Source organism: Pipistrellus hanaki, assembly GCF_964339955.1.
Source record: "Pipistrellus hanaki genome assembly, chromosome: 5".
NCBI lineage: Eukaryota > Metazoa > Chordata > Mammalia > Chiroptera > Vespertilionidae > Pipistrellus > Pipistrellus hanaki.
Window position 1 is genome coordinate 76,195,389 of NC_140507.1, and position 23,812 is coordinate 76,219,200.

Genomic DNA, 23,812 nt, shown 5'->3' on the forward strand with positions numbered 1-23,812 from the left:
CCCTCCGCGGATTTCCATCACCAGAGCGGACAGGGGACAGGTAGGCAGGAGGGGGGGCAGGCTGGAAGGTAGGGTGGAGGAACAGGGCGAGCTGGGCTAGGTCCAGCCACCAGCCCTCTCTGTGCTCCAGACTCCCCCCCCCCCCCCCCCCCCCCCCCCCCCCCGCCTTTTGCAAAATCAGCTGAACCGTCTCCTGGAGTCTGGTGGGTCAGGCTGTGACTCCCCACCCCCAGGGTGCCTCATTACAGCCTCCAGAAAACCCTTCTTCCATTTTGCAGCTGCCTGAGTCAGCAAGGGTTTCGGGAAAGGGCTTTCAGCCCCTCAGTTCCCAAGGGCGCCCCCGCATTCAGAGCTGGGCCAGGCCGCGGAGCGGCCTGCTGTGCACCTCCATTTACCCTTCTAGGAAGCTTCTGTTTCTTCCAGGACGTCAAAGGAAAGGTGGGACCTGCAGGAGGTCTGGCTTGGCATTTTTGTTTCACTTGGGGAGATGTGAGAGATATCTTGGAACCTTTACATTGCACTCTCTCGCTGTTTCTCATCGGGGGGTATTCCCCCCCCGCCCCCCCACCGTACTCCAACCCCCATTTTCGTCCAAGGATGAGTTCAAAAGCCAAACAGCTGAGCTGGTCCCGGCTGCTTTCCGGGGCCCTGTCCCCACTGCCCTCCCCAGGCCACAGTGTTCTGCAGCCTGGATCGCCCCCCACCCCTTTCATCTGCTCAATTGGAAGGTTTTAGAGACTCTGCTTGGAGAATGGTTCATTGACAAGTGGGAGGAAGAAGTGACTGTCATTCCCACCTCGGGTGGTCTGTTGCACAGCCGCCCCCCACCCCCACCCCCACCCCTCTCACCTCTTCACCTTAGGAGGCTGGTCCACCTCAGCCTCAGGCTACAACTCCAGCTACAGCCTGGCCTATGGGCCTGTGCTCTCCTTTTGCACCCCCCTCCGCCCCCCTATGTCCTGACGCGTCCCCCACTCCCCACTCCCCCACCTCCATTCTACATTGCCTCCAGAGCTCTGGCCCCACTCCCCAAGACCTTGGCCCAGCCCAGGAGCCTCAATGGATCTGGAAAGGGCCTGCAGCCCTTGCAAGCCCCCCAGGGGCCGTCTGAGTGCATACTTGCGGGAGGGTCCCCGAGGAAAGCGGGAGACACACTTCTGACCTTGGTGACACCCCACTGCTGCTGAGGGGGAGCCGGTTCTGGCTCCACCTTCGCCCACGCCTGGAGCCCCCTCTGGTGGGGAGAAAAACGGCTGTGGAGGTTGGAGACGGGCATTTAAAAAAAAAAATTTTTTTTTAATATAAGAACAGTGCGGGGGTCGGGGCGGTGAAACACCGCACAGCCAGCCTGGAGGAGCCCGTGACGGGGGTCACAGGGGTCTGGGATCTGCTTTCGCGGACTCGCACCTATGTCGGTTAATGAGCGAGCGCCTCCGCCAGGCGCCAGGCGGGCGGGGTCCCCCACCCCTACCCCCCCCCCCCCGCCCCAGGGCTGCCACCGGGGCTCAGCAGGCCTGCCAGGGCGGGGTGAGGGAGGGAGCCTGGATCCCGCTGGCTCTCTGCTCCAGCTTGCTCGCTCCGCGCGGCGCCGGGGGAGGCGGGAGCGTGAGTCACGGAGGCTCCGGATTTAGGTGCCGGAAGGGGGGCCCTGCCGGCGGGGGGCCGCGGGGAGGAGCTCGGCTGTTTACTCGCCTGAGAAGAGCACAGGGGTGCGTTCCGCGGGCTTCTGGAGGTCTGCCTCAGTTTACCTCCTGCAGATGCGCTTTAAGAAAAAAAAAAAAAAAAGCAGCGAAACATAGAACAGTGGTGGGCGGGGAGCCGGGGTATTGGCCACGGGATGTCTGTCCTCCTGGAGCCACATGGGGACCAAAGAGGCACATTAGAAACAGCCCAAAGCGGCCCCAAGCCAACCACACACACACACACACACACACACACACACACACGCGGACTCTCTCAGACACGACAGCCAAACAGCGGAGGCTGAATCCCGTGCACAACTCCGCAAGCACAACACACACCCGGGGCGTGGGAACGCAGGCAGAGCCCCAGGCCACGGGAAAGGACCGCTAACAGGCAGCACATGTGTGCGCACAGACACACACACACCACACACACACAGAAATCCAGAGGAGCAGGCAGACCGCGGCAGCCAACCACGTGCGCGCACACACTTCCGAGACACCGAAAACATAAACAACCCTCGGAAGGGGCCACACTGCCTGCCCATCCCGCTCCGGGCACACACAGTCACCGTCTCCGACCCGCCGTCATGAGGTCCCCCGCACCGCGCCGCCGCCCGCCCGCCGCGGGGACCGCGTCTGTGGCACCGGCGCCCCTTCCCGCTCGTTCGGGCCCCCGGCCAGGGGTAGCGGCGAGGACACGCCGGCGCCGGGCTCCGCCCCGCCAAGATGGACGGACGGACTGACGCACCCGCTCCGGCTCGGCCGTCCTCGTCCTCCCGATCGGATTAACCGTTTAACTCCTTCCTGCCGGGGCGCGCCGCTGCGAGGCCGGGCGCTCCGGAGAGAACCGCGCTCCCGCGCCCCCTCCCAGCCCGGAGCTGGGCTCCGCGTGGGCGGGAAGGGCCCCCCTCCTCGGGGGACCGCCCCCCACTGGTCGGGACCGAGGAGGAGGGGGGCGGCGCTGACAACCACGGCGGGCGGGGAGCGGGGAGGGGCGGGACGGGGCGGGGAACCGGAGCTGGCGCCGAACCCGGCGCCCAGCGCGGAGAGCGCTGCCCGGCACGGAACGGAGCGCCGAGCACAGGCTGGCAGCTTTGGCGCCCGGCCCGGGGGCATCGGCCCTTCGCGCCCCCGGGTCTATCCCCGGGGCGCCATGGCCCGGCCGAGGCCGGGCGCACCCTCGGGGCCCTGGGGGCTCCGGCGCTCACGCGGCTGAGTAGGGTGCAGCGTGGAGAAGAGGCCGGGGCCCCCCGGAGTGCAGGTGGGGGGCCGGCGACATGGAGCCCCCGGCCGCCTCCTCGGAGAGGAGCCTGTCTCTGTCTCTGCCCGGGCCCCGGGAGGGTCAGGCCACCCTGAAGCCGCCTCCCCAGCACCTGTGGCGGCAGCCGCGAACCCCGATCCGTATCCAGCAGCGCGGCTACTCGGACAGCGCCGAGCGCGCGGAGCCGGAGCGGCCGCCACACCGACCCATGGAGCGCGCCGACGCCGTGGACACCGGCGACCGGCCCGGCTTGCGCACGTCCCGCATGTCCTGGCCCTCGTCCTTCCACGGCACGGGCGGCGGCGGCGGGGGCGGAGGCGGCTGCCGGCGGTAAGACTCTCCGCGATGGACGCGCGCGGAGCGGATAGGCGCGCGGGAACGCTGCAACGCGCCCCGCTGGCCGCAGGGGGCGCTGTGGTGCGGCCGGGGGTCCGTGTGACTGGCGGGGGTAGGGATAGGAGAGTTCTGCAGCGGGAGTAGCTGGGATCCGGCCCCTGGTGGTGCCCTCTATCCATCCGAGGGTTACTGAAGCCCATCCTCGGGTTGACTCAGGGGGGCCATGCTGCGTGGGGTGATAATCACAGGGTCTGGGTTGAGGGCTGCAGCTTTAGGGGTCTGTATCCCTAACTGGTGGCGGTGCAGGACAGTGGTTAGGCTGGGCACCACTTCAAGGGACTTTCCTGGAAGCGCTGTACTGAAAGCTAGATTAACTGTGTTTGGGGATGTCCTAAGGGCGCTCTTTGGTGGGGGTAGGGGGTACCTGCTAGGACCAATGTTTCTTCCAGGCCAAGGGGCTCTCAGGGTTCTTGGAGGGGGTGGAGGACAATGTGGAAAGGGGGTGTTTGTGGACTCACTCTGCAGCAGATGGAGGAAGAAACCCAGAGAGGGCCTCTTTGGGGAGCACTGTGTTGGGGGCTGTGTGCTAGAGGGAGCCCCCTTCTCAGGGCGGGAGAGAGTCAGGTTCAGCGGCTGTGCAGAGGAGGAAGATGGGCGTAGGGGGTGCTCAGTCTCAGCACAGGGTGAAGGAACCCTTGCCTCCCCCAGTGACAGTGTAGTGAGGGGGGGTGCTGGGCTGTCTCGGCTGTATCCTCTCCCTGGCCTGACGTTGCTCCAGCTGTTGGGGTGTGCCCAGCTGTGGCTGCCTGGGCTGGGTAGGGCTTCTGAGGTCCTATGATTGTAACATGGGGCTGCGTGTCCTCCCAGGACAGTGACTTTGCGACTGTGTGCTTCTGGGGCAGTGATTGTGCTGCCGGAACAGCGTGACCGTGTGGCTGTCTGTGCTCCCAGGGTGTGGCGGTGATTGTGTCACTGACCGTGCTGTTGGGAGGCTGTGAGTGTGCCTGCCCCCCTCGCAGTGGCCATGATGGTGAGTGTGTGTGCTCCTGGGACAGGGATTGTGGCCGTGCATGTTCCTGGGATGCAGTGACGGTGGACGATGTGATTGTGTCAGCAGGACTGTCTGTTCTCCCTGAGACGCCGAGATTGAGATGTCACGACCTGCCCTCTGCTGCCCATGTGCCCTGTGTGGGAGTCAGTGCTCTGCCTCTCGGAGTGCTCCTGAATGCCCGGTGTGCTGTCCTCTCACCGGCCAGTGTTCTGGTGGCGCTTGAGGTCTGACGGTGCGTGCTCTGGTGACATGCGTGACTGACAGCTGGCACCGTGGTTTGCTTGCCCCACCCCCATGAGTACCCCTTTGTTTGGAACATCGCTAAGACATTTTAGCCTCTCTCCAGGAATTCCCGAAGGAGGTCCGTGTAGGCTCTTGCCCTACTGTTCTAGCTCTGGGGACCTCTAGCAGGCACCGCAGCCCCCAGGGCCTCCTCCGCCCACCTCCGTTTGGGACACATCCAGCCATAGAACCTTTTCCCAGGAAGCGATCGTCACAGGCTCCTCACACACAGCCTGCTGCTTCCCAAAGGGAATTGGAGAGGAGCTGGAGGAAAACAAAACTGGAATCAACAGGAAATGCCAAGACCAAAGGCAGCACGCCAGCGGTCACTGTCCTGAGAGATCAGGGAGGGGGTGGGGTGCAGAAGGAGGAACTGGACCCTAACCCCTTTTAAGTCCCCCCAGCCCCCGCTAGGACTCCCGCTAGCCTGGTCACTGGGGTATTGACTCTCGGGGCACGAGGGACCATGGCTAAGTGCTAATCATCATCATCTTAGTGGCATCTGTCTCGGGCGGGCTCCATGGGAGGGAATTTTTCACAAGTCCTCATCCCCGGTGCCTTTTGAGGCATTCCTGTCGGACAGATGGGGAAACTGAGGCGTAGAGTGGCAAAGACCCTGCTTTTTGCCCAAGCTCACACAACCAGGAAATGGTAAAGCTGAGATGCCAATACAGGGCCTGTCTGACGGCCTGTGTGTCCTGGCACAAGGCCTCGCCCTCTCTGCGCCTCCATTTCCCCGTTTGTAAAGTGGGACTGTTGTCATCACTGCCCTTTGGGGGTCGCTTTGAGAGTGCTGTGAGATCGGAGATGCGTGTGAAGGACTTAAGGTAGTGAGTGCTCAGGAGCTAATTACTCAGGGACCTGGATTCTGGAATGGAGGTGGGGCCTGCATAGAACCTGCTTCTCCAGGCTGGGAAGAAAAAACAGGAACCCCAACCACATCCCTCAGAGCCTGGGGTTTCTGTTTCACTGTGGCCTGTGCAGCCTCCAGGGGCTGTGGCAGGAGGGAGGGCACTGGTGCCAGGCAGAGGGAGGAAGGGGGAACTGAGCGGCCTCCAGTGGGAACCTCGCTCTTTTAGAAAGCGCCTCTGCCAGTCCAGTTCTCCAGACGGGGGATTTACCGGTGCACACACGGGGTTCCACCACTTCCCACCTTTTTGGAGTTCATGCAGCCACCAAAAAGGAGGTCCAAAGAGCCTTCCAGACTTCAGTCCTAGGAACCCCCAGAGAGAGGGCCCTGCCCCCGTCCGAGATGGCATCCACACCCCACAGCCCCCTCCGGACCTGGGGATGTAGGAGACTGTGCTCCTGGCGCCCTGCGGGGCTGAGTCACGGCACCGCCACGATCTGTCAAGAGGCGGATGGAGCTGGAGGAAGAGAAGGACTCTGGTGGTTGGGGGCGGGGGGAGGGGGTAGCTTGCCTTCATTGAGAGTGGAGCCGACGGTATCGACTGCCCCATTTTGGGACATTCCCCTCCGAGGGGGTCGCTGCCTGGCCCCAGGAGGGGGTGGAGGCAGCCCGACCGGGGTCTCTCTCTGGCGGGTGGTCTCTGTACCCATCGGGGTCCTCGCCGCCCCTTGCTTCTGGCGCTCCCAGGTCCCTGGATGTGCGCAGGGCGCACATGTCTCCGCGCGCCCCCTGCTGGACGACGGAAGAGGCACAGGCATTGCTAAGAGTGCTCTCAAGAGTCCGGACCTGCCTCTCGGGCTTGTCCCTGAAGGAACAAAGTCGCCACTGCCGCGGCGCCCCCGTATTATTATTTCATGATTATTGAGCTCCTCGGAATGCGGGCGCCATGCCGGCCGACCGCAGGCTACCCATGAGGTCTGCTCCTTCCCGGGGTGGGTTGGGACCGGGCCGCCATCCCCATCCTCTACCCAGCACGCTGGACAGCGCCGCCTGGCGGGGAGAGAGGAACTTGGCGGAAAAGTTGAGAACGCGGAGCTCCGGCCTGGCCTCCGCCTGCTGGTCCACATCCACGTCAGGGCCTCCTAACACCATCTTGGGTTTTAACTCCCAGCATCTTCGTCTTTCCATTCCTGCCGAGGAAACAGAGACGAAGTGGCTCGCCCTAGGTCACACAGCCAGGAGGGGCGGGATTGGGATTAAGAACCAGGTCTCCTGGGCTCCAGACCAGTGGGTGAGATTCAGATTGTGCCCCTGCCCTTTTGCTCTGTGTGACCAGGGGCCAGAGATCAGGCCTCTCTGGGCCTCCGTTTTCTCATCAGCAAACCGGCCGAGTTAGATCTGCTGTGTTAAGGCTGAGATGGCTGACCTCAGGTCTGGGCTACCCAGAGCTGGTGTTTTGAGAACTGCACTTCCTTAAAATGACTTCAGCAAAGAGAAAGGGGGAGTCCCCCACACCACAAGCCCAGGCCCTGTCACAGGGTGACTGCAAGCCCCTCTGAGTTGCAGAAACCAGGGCTTTGGGTCTGCAGGAGCCACAGACTGGCGGGGTGAGGACAGAGTTTGGGGGGCATCTGGACCCACTGTTTTCATTCTCCAGTAAACGTTCCAACCCAGCCTTTGCCCTTGACTTGTTGTGTGACCTTGGGAAAGGACTCAACCATCGAAGCCTCCGTATCCTCATCTGTCACGGGGCTGTTATTGATTGAGGATCTTCAGGCTGTGACATAAGATGTACGAGACAGGTGCAGTCTGTGGCTGCAGTTCTCAGACTAGTGGGTGAGGAAGACACAGCAAACAAAGGGATAATGATCATTCCAGATGGTGACACAGGGGACATGAAGAAAAGAGGGGCCCTGGGGACAGGGAAGGCCTTTCTGAGAAGGTGACATTTGAGCAGAGACCTAAATGAAGTGAGAGGGGGGTGGCATGTGGGTGTCTGAAGGGTGAGGGTGATAAGCAGAGGGAACAGCCAGTACAGAATGAGGTAGGAATGTGTCTGATATGTTGGAAGCAAAACAGGGAGGCAAGTGAGGCCAGGGCAGAGTGAGGCAGGGGTGAGTGAAGGGATATGGGGCAGAGAGGTGATGGGGCAGCTTGTGTCAGGGCCTTGTGAGCCCGGTCAAGGTTGGCTGTTTACATCTGACTTCCTAGGAAGGGACAAAGCTCCCGGGCTGGAAGGGAAGTGAACTGTGAAGGACCTAGTAGCTAAAATTCCAGTTCCTGGAGCCAGACAACTGAATTTACAACCCAGGTCTGTTCCTTCCGAGCCGGGTGACCCTGGCCAAGTCACTTCCCCTCTCTGGGCCTTGGTTTTCCCATCTCTAAAATGGGCCTGTAAGGAATCTATCCCATAAGTCTGATGTGCGGGTTCAGCAAAAACAACTCAGGGGAGTCTAAGGGCAGGTCAACGTGAATGTCTTTCCTAGTTTTGTCTGTATTTGGACCAAGAGCGAGAAGCAGTCTGTCCCCGCAGAGGGCCTGTGGCAATGGCTGGAGACATTTTATTTATTTGATCGGGTGCTTTTGTTATCTAGTAGGTAGAGACCAAGGATTCTGCTTCTACTACCGTATAAGCACACAGGACTGCCCCTCCTCCCCCAGGACAAAAGATTAACAGGCACCAAATGTCAATAGGGCCCATGGGAAACCATGCATTCCCAGTTAGAAACATCGATGAGAGAGAGCACCTCCTACTGGGGATGTGCCCGCAGCCAAGGTACATGCCCTTGACTGGAATCGAACCTGGGACCCTTCAGACCACAGGCGAAGCTCTAACCACTGAACCAAACCAGCTAGGGCCATAAATGTTTTGTCAAATAATAATAATAATTGTAACTAACATTTAGTGAGTATTTACTATGCCTAGAACCTTTTACTTGTCCACCCATGAGATGTGTAGTATTATTCCCATTTTACATCTGGGAAAACTGAGGCTTAGTGAAATGAAGTGACTGTCCCAAGGTCAAATGACTAAGTGCCAGGGGCCAGACTTCAGCCTGGGCCATCCGACTCTAGGCCCCATGACAGTGGGATCAACAGGTAGAAAGGAATTTGCAGAGGTGGTAGCCTAAGATAGAGATTTGCACACTTTTTTTTTTTTTTTTTAATTTAAAACAAGCTTTCCCAACCCCTAAAAGCCACAAACACATTGGAGTAAGCGCCAGGATTGTAACCAGTTGCCTGACCAAGGGTGTTGCCTCTCTGACCCTCAGTTCCCTCGTCTGTGTAAGAGGGTACCGAGCCCCGCAGAGTCGAGTGGCTGGGCATGCAGAGCCACCTGGGGTGGTGGTGGGAGAAAGTCCCTCTGCCTGTGTACTACTGGGCCTGCGCGGGAGTCAGCACTGAGGGGAGGCTGGGTTCTGGGGCCACCTAATGAGCTGTGGGGGCCCCAATCCTAAGGGGTGCCTAGAAATTCTAAGGAGTGTCTTGGGGCTGTGAGCACACTCCGATCTCCTAAGGATGCCATGAATGAAGGGAGGTATTCTGGTGGGTTACCCAGGGTTATGGTGCTGCTTGATGCTGGGAGTATAGCTAGGGTTGTAGAACTGTCTCAGGAGTTGTGGAGGAATCTAGCTGTACCTCTGGGTTTTGGGGGCACCCCAGGATTATTGTGGCATCCATGTTATAGGAGCACCACCCCCTGAATCTAAAGGCGACTCCTGAGATTATGGGGGGGGCAGGGTCTCTGCATTTGGAGCCACTCAGGGGCTGGGGGACCTCTGAGAGACTGTGGAGGCATCCCTGGGGCCTGGAGGGACCTGGGCTTCCAAGGCCCGCATGCCCTGTCTGTGGGGATGGCTAGTGACTAGAGACCCCCAGTGGTATTCTGGGGGTCTCTGCATGATTCAAAGATGGCGGGAGTGTTTAGAGGGTGCGGGGGACATCAGGGGACTGCAGCAGTGGTCCTAGGATCTAGGTGAAGGGGTTTCTCGGGTTCTCAAAGCACCACTGTCATTTGTAGGTGCATCCTGGATTCGTGGGGTGCCCCTGAGGTTTGTGAGGATGTCTCATTAACAATGAGGACACTCCTAGGGGGCCTCTGGGTGGCTTTGGAAGTGTCCTCTGGGGTCTGTGGGGGCCCTCTCGGAACCCAGGGGTTGGGAGGTATTTTTGAGTTGTGTGGGGGCATCTCAGGGATATTGGGGGCACTCTCTGGAATTGTGGAGGTGGCTGAGGAACGCTGGGGACGCCCCTGAAGCCTGTGGGGTCTCTCAATGCCACAGGAGATTGTGAGAGCACCCCAGAGACGTCGGGGGCGTGCCAGGTGTCTGTAGAGATGCTTCGAGATGGTGAGGACAACTGAGAGCCCGCGGGCGCCGGCGGGGGCCCTGAGGTCTGTGGGGTGTCCCCGCTGCAGCCCTGCGGGCGGCCCAGGCCCGCCCCGCCCCGGGGGCGGCCCCAGCGGGAAGCCGGAAGGGCCAAGGCGGCCGGGCGGGGTGGGCCCCGGGGCTGGGCGGCCGGCCTGCGTGGGCCACCCGGCGGGACGGGCGGCGCCGCTCCCCAGCGCCCACCGAGGCCCGGCCGCCCGCGTCCCCGCGGCCATGGCCCGGCCGCGCCGCCTGGGCCGCATCCCGGAGCTGCGGCTGGCGGCCTTCCCGGCGGCGGCGGCCGAGGACGAGGCGTTCCTGCCGGAGCCCCGGGCCCGGCGCGCGCCCCGCTGGCCGCGCTCGCCGCCCTCCTCGCCCGTCTTCTTCGCCGGCGCCTCCCCGACGTCCCGCCGGCGCCTCCGGCTGCTCCGCGGCTCCCAGGACGGCGGCCGCCCGGCGGGGCCCGGGTAAGTGCGCCCGGGCGGGCTCGCGTCCCCGGTCGGTGTCTGAGTTCGCGGCTGCCTCTGCTCAGCCTCATTCTTCCTCTTCCGTCGTCAGAGGCAGCGATCGAAATCGGCTGATAGGAGACGGCTGATAGGGCATGCAGTAGGCGCTCAATAAACGCTACCGTCCTTCCCAGTTCCTGTGCAGACTTGAGTCTGCGGCGGCCAGGCTTTGGGGGGACCGACCTGCCGCCCCGGGTGATCGATCCGGGGACGCTCGGTCCGCTCCGTGGCCTCAGTCTACCGGCCTGTGCAATGGGCCAGCGCGCGCACCGGGCGCGGAGGGCGAACTGAATTCCCGCCCAGGCTGGACCCCGGGGGGGGGGGGGGCTGTAGGGGCGGGCACACTGGCGGCCCCATTCCGTCCGGCTTCCCCGGTGCCCCTGTATCCTGGCAGCCCGAAGGTGGGCACCGGCCGGAGCTGGGCTTTTCCTCTATCCTCACTCGCCTCAGGCGCTTGTTGAGAACCAGAGTCCGGAGACACAGACCGGGAGAGGGCATGGCGGGGGCCGGAGCGGACCCAGCGGGGGAGATGGGGCAGCGCGGGAAGGGGAGGAGGAGGGGGGCCGGGGCCTTTGGGGGCCCCTTGTGGGGCCGGGGCGGGAGTAGGGGCAGGGGATCAGTTCCTCTCTCTGGTTTCTCTCAGCGTCTCTGTCTCCCCTTCTCTCTCTCTCTCTCTCTCTCTCTCTCTCTCTCTCTCTCTCTAATATATTTTATTGATTTTTTACAGAGAGGAAGAGAGAGGGATAGAGAGTTAGAAACACCGATGAGAGAGAATCATCGATCAGCTGCCTCCTGCACACCCCCCACTGGGGACGTGCCTGCAACCAAGGTACATGCCCCTGGCCGGAATCGAACCTGGGACCTTTAGTCCGCAGGCGACGCTCTATCCACTGAGCTAAGCCGGTTTCGGCTCTCTGTCTCTCTGTCTCAGTTCTGACCCCCCAGCTCCAGCTCCCCGGCCTCCGCCACCCCCCACCCCCACCCCCGCTTTGGTCGCCGGCGGGAGGGCGTCTTGTCCCTCCGGGAGCGCCGGGCGCCCGGAGGGAGCCTTCCAGAGGCGCAGCTCGACGTCAGGATGGGGAGGGGGTGAGGGCGGGGCCGGGGGCCGGAGGCCGGGGCGGGGTGGGGGGCGGTGGGCCCGGAGCCTGGTAAACCCGAGCTCCGGGCAACCCGCCCCCTCCCGCCCAGGCCCGGGGGGAGGAGGCCGCGGGAAGGGTGCGCAGAGCTGCGCCGGGCTCAGCGGAGGAGGCAGGCGCCGAGCCCAGCCCCGGGCGCTGCGGACGGAGGACACCCGGACGCCCATGGCCTGGGAGGGCACCCGGAGGGCGGGTGTGAAGGCGGTGCCAGCGGCCCCGGGCCCCGCGGGCCTGGAGAGCAGCATTCGCTGCCCCGCGGCGCGCGCCCCCGGCCCCATGCGCGCCCGGAGCCGGAGGGCGCTGGGCTCCCCGGCGCTGCTCGGCAGCCCGCCGCCCGGCAGGCCCCGGCGCCCTGCCCTGGCGCTGCCCTTGGTGAGCCCCGAGTCCCCGCTCCACTTCTCCTTCAGTGACGAGGACACCTGCTGGCGCTCTCCAGGCAGATCCCTCAGGTGGGTGGCCCGAGGCCGTGCCCTCCTGTCCCACCAGAGGGCTCTGGATGCGAAGGTGGGGTGCCCCGTCTGCCTGGGGGAGTCTCCAGGGCGGTTTTCAGCGTCTGCCTGGAGCTCCCCCCCTTCCTTCCCCCGTTTCTAAACGTCTGGGTGCTTCTGAGGGCTCCCTGCAAGCGGTGGCTCTGAAAATAGGTGCTGGGTCCTGCCCCCTTTCTGCCCACTCCGGATGGGATCCCTCACCCTCTTTGTGCCCCTAACCCTGGACTTTTGGCACTCGCCTGGCAGCAAGTAAAAGTGTCCAGCGTCACCTGGGCTCCACTCCCAGGCCGCCGGCCTCCAGCCAGGTCCCTCAGGCCTTACCCTTCCTCCCTCCTTGCTGGGGCTGCCAGGCGGAAAGCCAGGCTGGGGTGGGTGTGGGCGGGGCTTCCTGCTGGAACTCCCGGAGGGGAGTGAGAATCCAGCGGACAGGGGCAGAGGAGCAGCTTTTAAATCCTCAGAATTCTTGGGGTACTCCAGCAAGGTTCCTGCTCCCCTCCAGCTACCCCTTCAGATAGCTGGACACACTCATGCTCCCCAACAAGGACACATACACTCCACATACACAGCCATACATGACATAAACAGCATGCCCACACACAGGGCAGTCGGGGTTGACCCACGGCCACGGTGACACGCAGACCACAGAAACCCTGGCCTGCGGAGCCATGTATAAGACCACACTGCTTGCAGGAACACACTCTCACTGTAACACATACCCAGGCCCGCTTCCCACCTGCCCGTGGCCACACACAGGAGCACACCGCACACCCCTCAGGAGGCAGGGACAGTCTCTGCACAGGTGCACCCTCCCAAACCCTCAGGTCTCGGAGACACACAGACCCACACAGGCGCCGTCAACACCCAGACCCCACTCACACAGATGTGTAAATCCACACGGACAACCGCATGCACACGGATGCCTCTGACACCCCCTCTGACTCACACACGCACAGACCCTCCTCCTACACTTAACCCCACTAGCAGCTGTGTCTCTAGCACCACGCGCCTGCCTGGCAGATACACACCGGCACCCGCCCTTAACCTCCACGTGACCTTCACAAAGCAAATGCCAGGCCTTTCCATAAAGGCTGCCTGGCACCTCCTGCGACGGAGTCCGTTGGAGTGGGGCAGAGCCTGGGGAGCTGCCAGGCTGCCTGGAGGAGGGGCGGGGGGAGACAGACACCCAGTGATTTAGCGTGCTTTCTAGCTTTGAGCCTGGCTCCCCGGGTGCGCATCCTTGCTCTGTCACTAGCCACATTATTCATCCTCTCTGTGTCTCAGTTTCTCTCTCTCTCTCTCCAGAAAATGGGGATGAGTGCGTGTCCAGGCAAAGCACAATGCTGGAGCATATGGCATTCCAGAGCAGCTGGCTACTTTCATTGTTGTTATGATTTTCACCAACTGGGATATCTCCCCCTCTCATTGCCACATCCGTCCCCTCACCCCAGCGTGTTTATTTCCCAGTGGCTCCTGCAGAACTTTCTGAAGCTTGGATCTGCCCCCCCGGGGCCGGCACAGCCCTCCAGAGGCCCAATTTAATGTTCAAAAGCCCCGGGGGACGGGACTAGAGGCCCCGGAGGGGTGGAAGCAGGTAGCAACTTCGCCCGAGAATGCCGCCACGCGGTCAGCCTGTCCCCGGGGGAGCCTTGGGCAGCTCATTTCCCTTCTGATGGAGCGCCTGGGCATGTGGCTGTGACGTCAGGGCCTGTTGGCTGTCCTTGACAAGAGTGTGGCTTTGGGTCCCATTGGGACATTCCCAGTGCAGCCTCTAGCCTGATTCTTGGGTCATCCTGACTCCCCACAGCCTGGGGGTCCAAGGCTGGGGGGTAGCTGAGACCCCCTCATTCTCAGGCTGCAGTGGAACAGGCCTAATGTTCTCCTGCGTGCCCTTCTGCCGCCTCGGGGACATCGCTCCTGGAAGCACAAACAGTGGGGCCCCCGGGAGCATCTTCCCATCCTGCCTCTGGGCTCCTGCTTGCAGTGAGCTGAGTCCCCTGGGGCCGCGGTATCTACCGGAGATGCTGGTCGGTTGCCCTCTGGGGCTGGGGTCTCACCTTCCCTAAAGAGCGCTTCAGTTCCCGGGGTTAGCGCAGGGGTCCTCTGCATAGATATGCTCCGCCCCTTTCTCAGTGGCGCTCAGCAGAGCCAGAAAATCCAGGCTGGGCCTTGGGAGACAGGACGTGATTCTCAGGTAATGAGGCTACCAATCCCTCGCCCGTCTTTTCATCGAACCAGGATGTACACAGACTCCACATCACGGAGTTGGTAGGAGACATACTGGGTTCATGTCTATAAGGCACTCGATGCCACAGCAAGCACTCAGGGTCTTATTATTTTTACTCTACACCTCAGAGGATTTAACCTGGGACCCAGCACACAGCAGGCGCTCAATAAGTGGGCATTATCCCCAGAGGCTCCAGCTCAAGATTAGGTAATTCCATCTTAAGAAAGAATGTGTGTGTGTGTGTGTGTATTTTTTTAAAGATGAACATATACTAAATTAACCCTTTTTATACACATCTGCATTATGTTGTTTTGCAAATTTTGGGTTTTTTTTATTTATTTACTGGAGGCCCAGTGCACAAATTAGTGCAAGGGTGAGGTCCCTCGGCCTGGCCTATGTGGGGAGGGGCTGGCAGGCAGAGGAGGGAGGGGAGAAGACTGTAGGAGTTTGGCTGTGGGAGCACACTGACCACCAGGGGGCAGCTCCTGCATGGAGTGTCACCCCCTGTTGGTCAGTGAGCATCATAGCACTGGTCAACCGGTTGTTTGGTTGTTTGGTGGTAACAGTTGCTTAGGCTTTTATATATTAGATTTATATTAAAATTTTTTAATGTTAGCATTATCGCGGGTGTCCCCCTTTTTCTCCTCTTTGCCCACCTCCATCACCCCCCTTAGCCTTCACCAACCTATTGTCCATGTCCGTGGGATATGTATATACGTTCTTTAGCTAATCCCTTCACCTTCTTTATCCAGTCAGTCACCCCACACTGCTTCCCGCGGGCACCAGCCAGTCTGCCCCAGGTATCCATGCTTCTGGTTCCTTTTTGTTTGTCAGTTATTTTTGTTCATTAGATTCCACACATAAGTGAGATCATATGGTATTTGTCTTTCTCTGACTGGTTTATTCGCTTAGCAGAATATTCTTCAGGCCCATCCATGCTGTCACAAAGGGTAAGAGATCCTTCTTTTTTTATAGCCGCGTAGTATTCCATTGTGTAAATGTTCCACAGCTTTTGTATTCACTTATCAGCTGATGGGACCTGGGCTGTTTCTGGGTCTTGGCTATTGTAAATAATGCTGCTATAAACATAGGGGTACATATATTCTTTCAGGTTGGTGTGTTGTTGCTGTTTTAAAATATATTTTATTGATTTTTTACAGAGAGGAAGGGAGAGGGATAGAGAGCTAGAAACATCAATGAGAGAGAAACATCAATCAGCTGCCACCTGCACACCCCCTACTGGGGAAGTGCCCACAACCAAGGTACATGCCCTTGACCGGAATCGAACCTGGGACCTTTCAGTCCGCAGGCTGACACACTATCCACTGAGCCAAACCGGTTTCAGCCAGATTGGTGTTTTGGGATTGAAAATTTTTAAATTGTGATAAAATATAAATAACAAAATTTCACATTTTAACCATTTAAAATATATGTTTTTATTGATTTTTAGAGAGTGGAAGGGAGAGTGATAGAGAGATCAAAACATTGATGAGAGAGAAACATCATCGATCAGCTACCTCCTGCACACCCCCCACTAGGGATTGGGCCCACAATCCAGGTGGGAGATTGATCCAGTTACTTTGGTTCCTGGGTCAATGCTCAACCACTGAGCCAACCGTCTGGGCCCATTTTAACAATTTTTGAGTGTGCAATGCAGTATCATTAAGTTCCCTCACATTGTTATGCAGCCATCACCACCATCCAACCCCAGAACTTTTTCATCCCAAACTGAAACCCTGTCCCTATGCAACACTAACTCCCCTTTCCCTCCTCCAGGCCTGGCACTCACTATTCTAACTGCTGTCTCTGTAAATCTGACTCCTTCAGGGCCCTCATCTGGGTAGAATTGCACAATTACACAACAAATTACATCATTTGTTGACTTGTCTTGGCACACTTGTCAAAAATCATTTGACCATATATGTGAGGGTTTATTTCTGGGCTCTCTAAGCAAGTCTATTGGTCTGTTTGTCTTTTTGTATTTGGCTTATTTCATTTAGCATAATGTTTTTAAGGTTCATCCAATTGATGTACTTTATCCATTCACCCATTGATGTACATGAGTTGCTTCCATTTTTTTAGCTCTTGTGAACAATGCTGCTATGAACATTGTTATACAAAAAACTGTTTGAGTCCTTGCTTTCAATTCTTTGGGGTGTACATACTTAGAAGTAGAATTGCTGGATTACATAGTAATTCTATGCTTACATTTTTGAGGAGCGGCCAAACCATTTTCCACCGTGGCTATACCATTTTACATTCCCAGCAGCAATGCACAAGGACTCCAATCTCTCCACGTCATCACCAACACTTACTATTTTTCCTTTCTTAATAATAGCCATCCCAATGAGTGTGCAGTTGTATCTCACTGTGCTTGATTTGCATTTCCCTAATGACGAATGGTGTTGAGTATCTTCTCATGTGCGTATTTGTCCATCTGTATATTTTCTTTGGAGAATTGTTTAGTTAAGTCCTTTATCCACTTTTTAATGGCTTGTTTGTTTTTTATTGTTGTTGAGTTTTAGTTCTTTTATATTCTAGGTATTAACCGCTGATTAGATATGTGATTTGCAAAACTTTTCTCACATTCTGTGGATTCCCTTTTCACTCTCTGAATTGTGTTCTTTGAGGCATAAAAATTTTTAATGTTGATAAAGTTCAATTTATTTTTATTTTGTTGCCTTTGCTTTTAGTGTCATATCCAAGAAATTACTGCCAAATCCAATGTCATGGAGCTTCTAAGAGTTTTATAATTTTAGATCTTATGTTTAAGCCTTTGATATATTTCAAGTTCATTTTTGTATATGGTGTGAGGTAAGGATCCAACTTCGTTCTTTTGTATGGGATAACTAGTTTCCCCAGCATTGTTTCTTAAAAAGACGATCTTTTTCCCAATAAATGGTCTTGGCATGTTTGTCAAAAATAATTTGATTATTGCCAAAACCATTTTGGCTCAGAGGATAGAGCATTGGTCTTCGGACTGAAAGGTCCCAAGTTCGATTCCTGTCAAGGGCATGTGCCTTGGTTGCGAGCACATCCCCAGTAGGGGGTGTGCAGGAGGCAGCTGGTCGATGTTTCTCTCTCGTCGACGTTTCTGGCTCTCTATCCCTTTCCCTTCCTCTCTGTAAAAAATCAATAAAATAATTTTAAAATAAATAAATAAATAAAAAATACATTTTTTAAAATAATAATAATTTGACTATATATGTGAGGGTTTATTTCTGGGCTCTCTAATCCATTCCATTGGTCTATAGGTCACTGGGTTTTTTAAAATGCTTTTATTGATTTTTAGAGAGAGGGAGAGGGAGAGAGAAACATTGACAGGCTGCCTCCTGCACACCCCTGCTGGGAATCAAGCTCAAAGCTTCGTCAGAGGCAGCTGATGTGCCTGACTGGGAATTGAACGGTGACCTCTTAGTTCATGGGTTAACACTCAACCATTGAACTACACTGACCGGGCAGGTTACTGGTTTATTATAAACAGTACAACTCAGGAGCAGCCAGAGAGAAGAGATGTACAGGTATGGGTAGAGGCACATGGAGCTTCCACGCTCTCTCCAGGCATGTTACTCCATTGTGTATTCTTGCCTCCTTTGTCACAGATTAACTCACCGTATAGACAGTTTACTTCTTGGCTATCTGTTCTGTTCCATTGACCTGTGTGTCTGTTTTTATGCCAGTACCATGCTGTTTTAATTACTATAGCCTTGTAGTATAGTTTGATATTAGGTAGAATAATACCTCCAACTTGATTCTTCTTTATTAAGATTGCTGTGGCTATTAAGGGTCTTTTGTATTTCCATATAAATTTTAAGATTATTTGTTCTAGTTCTGTGAAAAATGTTATTGGTATTTTGATAGAAATTGCTTTGAATCTATAGATTGTTTTGGGTAATATGGACATTTTAACTATATTAATTCTTCCTCTCCTAGAGTACACTATATGCTTCCATTTATTTGTATCTTCTTCAATTTCTTTCTTCAGTGTCATAATTTTCTGAGCACAGGTCTTTTACCTCCTTGGTTTAATTTATTCCTAGGTGGCCGGGACCGGTTTGGCTCAATGGATAGAGCATCGGCTTGGGGATTGAAGGGTCCCGGGTTCGATTCCGGTCAAGGGCATGTACCTTGGTTGCGGGCAGATCCCCAGTAGGGGGTGTGCAAGAGGAAGCTGATCGATGACTCTCTCTCATCGATGTTTCTAACACTCTATCTCTCTCCCTTCCTTTCTGTACAAAATCAGTAAAATTAAGAAATTTTTTAAAAAATTTATTCCTAGGTGTTTTTTATATAATTGAAAATAGGATATTTCCCCTTAGTATATCTTTCTGATAGTTTGTTATTGATGCACAAAAATGCAACTGACTTTCAATATTAATTTTTGTGACCTGCTACTTTATTGAATTCATTTATTAGCACTAATAGTTTTCTTCAGTGTAATCTTTTTTTTTTTAAATATATTTTTATTGATTTTATACAGAGAGGAAGGGAGAGAGATAGAGAGTTAGAAACATCAATGAGAGAGAGTCATCGATCAGCTGCCTCTTGCACACCCCCTACTGGGGATATGCCCGCAACCAAGGTACATGCCCTTGACCGGAATCGAACCCGGGACCCCTCAGTCCCCAAGCCGACGCTCTATCCATTGAGCCAAACCGGTCTTGGCTTCAGTGTAATCTTTAGGGTTCTCTCTATCCAGTATTATGTCATTTGCAAATAATGACAGATATACTTCTTCCTTTTCAATTTTTTTTATTTCTTTTTCTTGTCTGATTGCTTTGACTAGGACTTCCAACATTATGTTGAATAAAAGTGGTGATAATGGACATCTGCTCTTGTTCTTGATCTTTTTTTTTTTTAATAAATCTTTATTGTTCATATTATTACAAATGTTCCTCATTCCCCCCCCCCCTATTGTTCCCCTCCACCAGGTTCCCACCCCACCCTCTGTCCTTTCCCCACCCCCATTGTCCTCATCCATAGATGTACAGTTTATGTTCAGTCTCTTCCCACACCCCCCACTCCTCTTTTCCCCAAGAATCATTAGTTCACTCCCCTTCCATAGCTCTGATTCTATTATATTCACCAGTTAATATTGTTCATCAGATTTTTTTTTAAATTTCCTTGGTTTTTAGATTCACTTGTTGATAGTTACGTACTTGTTGTTCATAATTTTTACCTTTATTTTCTTTCTCTTCTGAAAGAACCCCATTCAGCAATTCATATAATTCTGATTTGGTGGTGGTGAACTCCTTTAGCTTTTTTTTTATTAGTGAAGCTCTTTATCTGGCCTTCGATTCTGAGTGATAGCTTTGCTGGGTAGAGTATTTTTGGCTGTAGGTTCTTGTTATTCATCACCTTGAATATTTCTTGCCATTCCCGTCTGGCCTGCATGGTTTCTATTGAGAAGTCAGCTGACAATCGTATAGGTGCTCCTTTATAGGTAACTACCTGCTTTTCTCTTGCTGCTTTAATATTTTCTCTTTGTCTTTTGCTCTTGGGATTTTAATTATGATTTGTCTTGATGTGGTCCTCTTTGGATTCCTTTTGTTTGGGTTTCTGTGCGCTTCCTGGACTTGTAAGTCTAATTCTTTCACCAGGTGGGGGAAGTTTTCTGTCACTATTTCTTTCAGTATGTTTTCGGTATCTTGCTCTCTGTCTTCCACAGACCCACGCTCTATCCACTGAGCCAAACTGGTTAGGGCAATCATATGATTTTTTATCCTTAATTTTGTTTATGTGGTTGTATCATATTAATTTGCATATATTGAATTATCCTTGTATCGAAGAATAAATCCCACTTGATCATGGTGTATGATCTTTTTTTTTTTTTAACATATTTTTATTGATTTTTTACAGAGAGGAAGGGAGAGAGATAGAGAGCTAGAAATGCCTATGAGAGAGAAACATCGACCAGCTGCCTCTTGTACACCCCCTACTGGGGATGTGCCCGCAACCAAGGTACATGCCCTTGACCGGAATCGAACCTGGGACCTTTCAGTCCGCAGACCGACGCTCTACCACTGAGCCAAACCGGTTTCGGGGGTCTTTTTAATGTATTGCTAAATTCGGTTTGCAAATATTTTGTTGAGACTATTTGCATCTATGTTCATCAGGGATATTGGCCTATCCTTTTTCTTTGTTGTAATTCCTCATTTTGGATTCCAGGTAATGCTGACCTTGTACTAGTATAATGAACTTGGGAGCCTTCCTTCCTCTTGAATTTTTTGGGAATAGTTTGAGAAGGATGTTTGAATGTTGGGTAAAATTTACCTGTGAAGCCGTTACTCTTAGGACTTTTATTTGTTGTGATTTTTTTTTTTATTGCTGATCTGATTTTGTTAGTAGTTAGTCTGTTCAGATTTTTTATTTTCTCTTGACTCAGTCTTAGAAGATTGTAAGTTTCTTTTTAAATATATATATATATATATATATATATATATATATATATATATATATTTTTTTTTTAATTGATTTCAGAGGTAGAGAGCCATAGAAACACCAATGATGAGAGAGAATATTGATCAGCTGCCTGCTGCATGGCCCCCACTGGGCACCGAACCCACAAACTGGGCATGTGCCCCGACCAGGAACCCAGCCAGTAACCTCCTAGTTCATAGGTTGATGCTCAACCACTGAGCCACACCTGCCAGGCTGCAGAAATGCCCCCCCCCCATATATTTTATTCATTTTTTTACAGAGAGGAAAGGAGAGGGATAGAGAGTTAGAAACATTGATCAGCTGCTGGAATCGAACCTGGAACCCTTCAGTCCGCAGGCCTACGCTCTATCAACTAAGCCAAACCAGTCAGGGCTAGCCTTTGTTTTAAAGTGTATTTTGTCTGATATACATATTGCTGTCACAGCATCATTTTTGTTTCCATTTTCCTATAGTATCTTTTTCCATCCCTTTACTTTCAGTCTGTGTGTGTCTTTTGATCTGAAGTAGGTCTCTTGTAGACAGTGGGTGTTGTTTTCTTATCCATTCAGTTACTCTATGTCTTTAGACTGGAGCATTTAATCCATTTACATTTAAGTGATTATTGATAGGTATATGGTTATTGCTATTTTATTATTCATAGTTATAATCTTTCCCCCCTTTAAAAATATACATTTTATTGATTTTTTTACAGAAAGGAAGGGAGAGTTAGAAACATTGATGAGAGAGAAACATCGATCAACTGCCTCCTATGCACGCCCTACTGGGGATGTGCCCACAACCAAGGTACATGCCCTTGACTGGAATTGAACCTGGGACCCTTGAGTCCGCAGGCCAACGCTCTATCCACTGAGCCAAACCGGTTAGGACTCTTTCCCCGCTTCTTCTTAAAGAAGTACCTTTAACATTTCTTGTAATACTGATGTGGCAGTGATAACTCCTTTACCTTTATCTTGTATGGGAAGCTCTTTATCTCCTACTTCAATTCTAAAGTACAGCCTTTATGGAGAGAGTAGTCTTGGTTGTAGGTCCTTGCTTTTCATCACTTTGAATATTGTGTGGTCATCCCTTCTTGCCTGCAATGATTCTGTTGAGAAATCAGCTGACAGTCTTTTCTTTTTTTTTTTTTTTACTTTAAAATTTTATTTACTTTAGTGAGAGAGAGAGGCAAAGAAACAGCGATTCATTGTTCCACCTATTTATGCATTCATTTGTTGATTCTTATGTGTGCCCTGACCAGGGATTGAACCTGCAACCTTGGCGTATTTAAGAGAATGTTCTAACCAACTGAGCTACTCAGCCAGGGCTCAGCTGACAGTCTTATGAGAGCTCCCCTGTAGGTAACTAACTGTCGTTCTCTTGCTGCTTTTAAGATTCTCTTTGTCTTTAACCTTTGGCACTTTAATCTTTATGTATCTTGTTGTGGGCCTCTTTGGTTTATCTTATTTAAAACTCTCTGAGCTTCCTATACTTGTTTGTCCATTTGCTTCACAAGGAAAGTTTTAAGCTATTATTTCTTCAAACAGATTTTCAATTCCTTGCTCTCTCTTTTCTCCTTCTGCTACCCCTGTGATGTGAATGTTGAAATGGTTGATGTTGTCCCAGAGGTCTCTTAAACTGTCCTCATTTTTTAAAATTCTCTTTTCTTTTTGCTGTTTCAATTGGGCGTTTTTCTCTACTTTATCTTCCAAATCACTGATCCGATCCTCTTCTTCATGTAATCTGCTATTTGATTCCTAATTAGTCTACTTTTCATTTTTGACTAATTCTTTTTTATGGTGTCTATGACCTTACTTATGCTATTTATACTATCTCTCTCTTTTTTTTTAATATATTTTATTGATTTTGTACAGAGAGGAAGGGAGAGAGATAGAGAGTTAGAAACATCGATGAGAGAAGAGCCATCGATCAGCTGCCTCTTGCACACTCCCTACTGGGAATATGCCCGCAACCAAGGTACATGCCCTTGACCGGAATCGAACCCGGGACCCTTCAGTCCCCAAGCCGACGCTCTATCCATTGAGCCAAACCGGTCTCGGCATTTATACTATCTCTTTGTTGAAGTTCTCACTTAGTCCATCTATTCTTCCTCTAAGTTCACTGAGCATCCTTATAACCAGTGTTTTGAACTCTGCATCTGGTAGCTTGGTGGCCTCCAATTCATTTAGTCCTTTTTCTGGAATTTTCTCCTGTTCTTTCCTTTGAGGCATGGTGCTTTGTCTCCTCATTTTGGCTGTGCTTGTTTCTATGTAGTAGGTAGCTTTTCTTTGTCTCCCAGTCTTGGCAAGGTGGCCTTATGTAATAGGTGTCTCTCTGGTCACCTGAGCTGGGTACTCCAGGAGTGTCCACTGTGTGGGGTGAGAGTGCCCTCCTGTTAGAGGTGAGTAGGCACGTCTGAGTAGGGTTGTCTGAGTAGGGTGGGCCCTCAGGCTGACTGGCCACGACCACAGAGCACAATTCACCCCAAAGGGCTCTGGTGCTTGCTGAGACTACCCTTTGGGTGCGCCTTCTGTGGCGATAATCAAGTGGTGCTCTGTTGTGGTCTGAGTGGTTTGGTTCTGGGGCCTCTTTGAGGGTTTCCAGTGCAACCCCAGGTCAGCTGCTGCCTATGCCTCGCCCCGGGCCGCCTGGTAGAAGCTACAGAGATATCCGAGGTTGGTAGCTGCCTATGTTGGTCTGGGAGGTGCCTGGGAGGGGTCACACTCCAAACTGATGCCAGCGACCAGCAGTGCCCGCCCGGGTGCTCAGCAGGAGGTGCAGGGCAAGCTGAGGCCAGCTGCCACCTCTGAGGCCTCTGGACCTTTGTGTTTTGGGGAAAGTCTGTAGCACAGGCCAAAGCGGGCTGCCTGGAAAAACAGCCCAAGAAAGTGGCTCGGGTCATGTGCTGAAATGTGTTTTCCTCAAAGTTTGAATTTTGTACTTTAATATTTCAGGTTTCTTTCCTAAAAATTGGAATATCTGATTACTCAGAGCTCCATCCCCACTCTGCCTCTTGTGTGGATTGTCTGGCCCTTTTGAACATTTTATTTATTATTATTATTATTTTAAAATATATTTTTATTGATTTCAGAGAGGAAAGGAGAAGGAGAGAGAAAGAGAAACATCAGTGATGAGAGAGAATCATTGATCAGCTGCCTCCTGCACGCCCCCTATTGGGGATCGAGTCTGCAACCGGGCATGTGCCCTTG

General features: G+C 53.6%; 1 protein-coding gene across 4 annotated transcripts in view; it reads left to right on the plus strand.

Annotated features, from left to right (window-relative positions):
• Positions 1-2,751: 2,751 nt before the first annotated feature.
• The window catches only part of PDE4A (phosphodiesterase 4A), a 39,848-nt gene continuing 18,787 nt past the window's right edge, over positions 2,752-23,812 (plus strand). For 2 of the 4 annotated variants that reach the window (XM_084885667.1, XM_084885665.1), the window contains exon 1: positions 9,936-10,299. Coding sequence is in view for 2 of the 4 variants with exons in the window: in XM_084885665.1 (XP_084741791.1) it covers positions 10,067-10,299 (233 nt within the window). In the remaining 2 variants the exon portion in view is untranslated. Of the gene's footprint in view, positions 3,277-9,935; positions 10,300-23,812 lie in introns of those variants that run through there. The other 2 variants (XM_084885666.1, XM_084885668.1) reach the window with 2 other exon arrangements.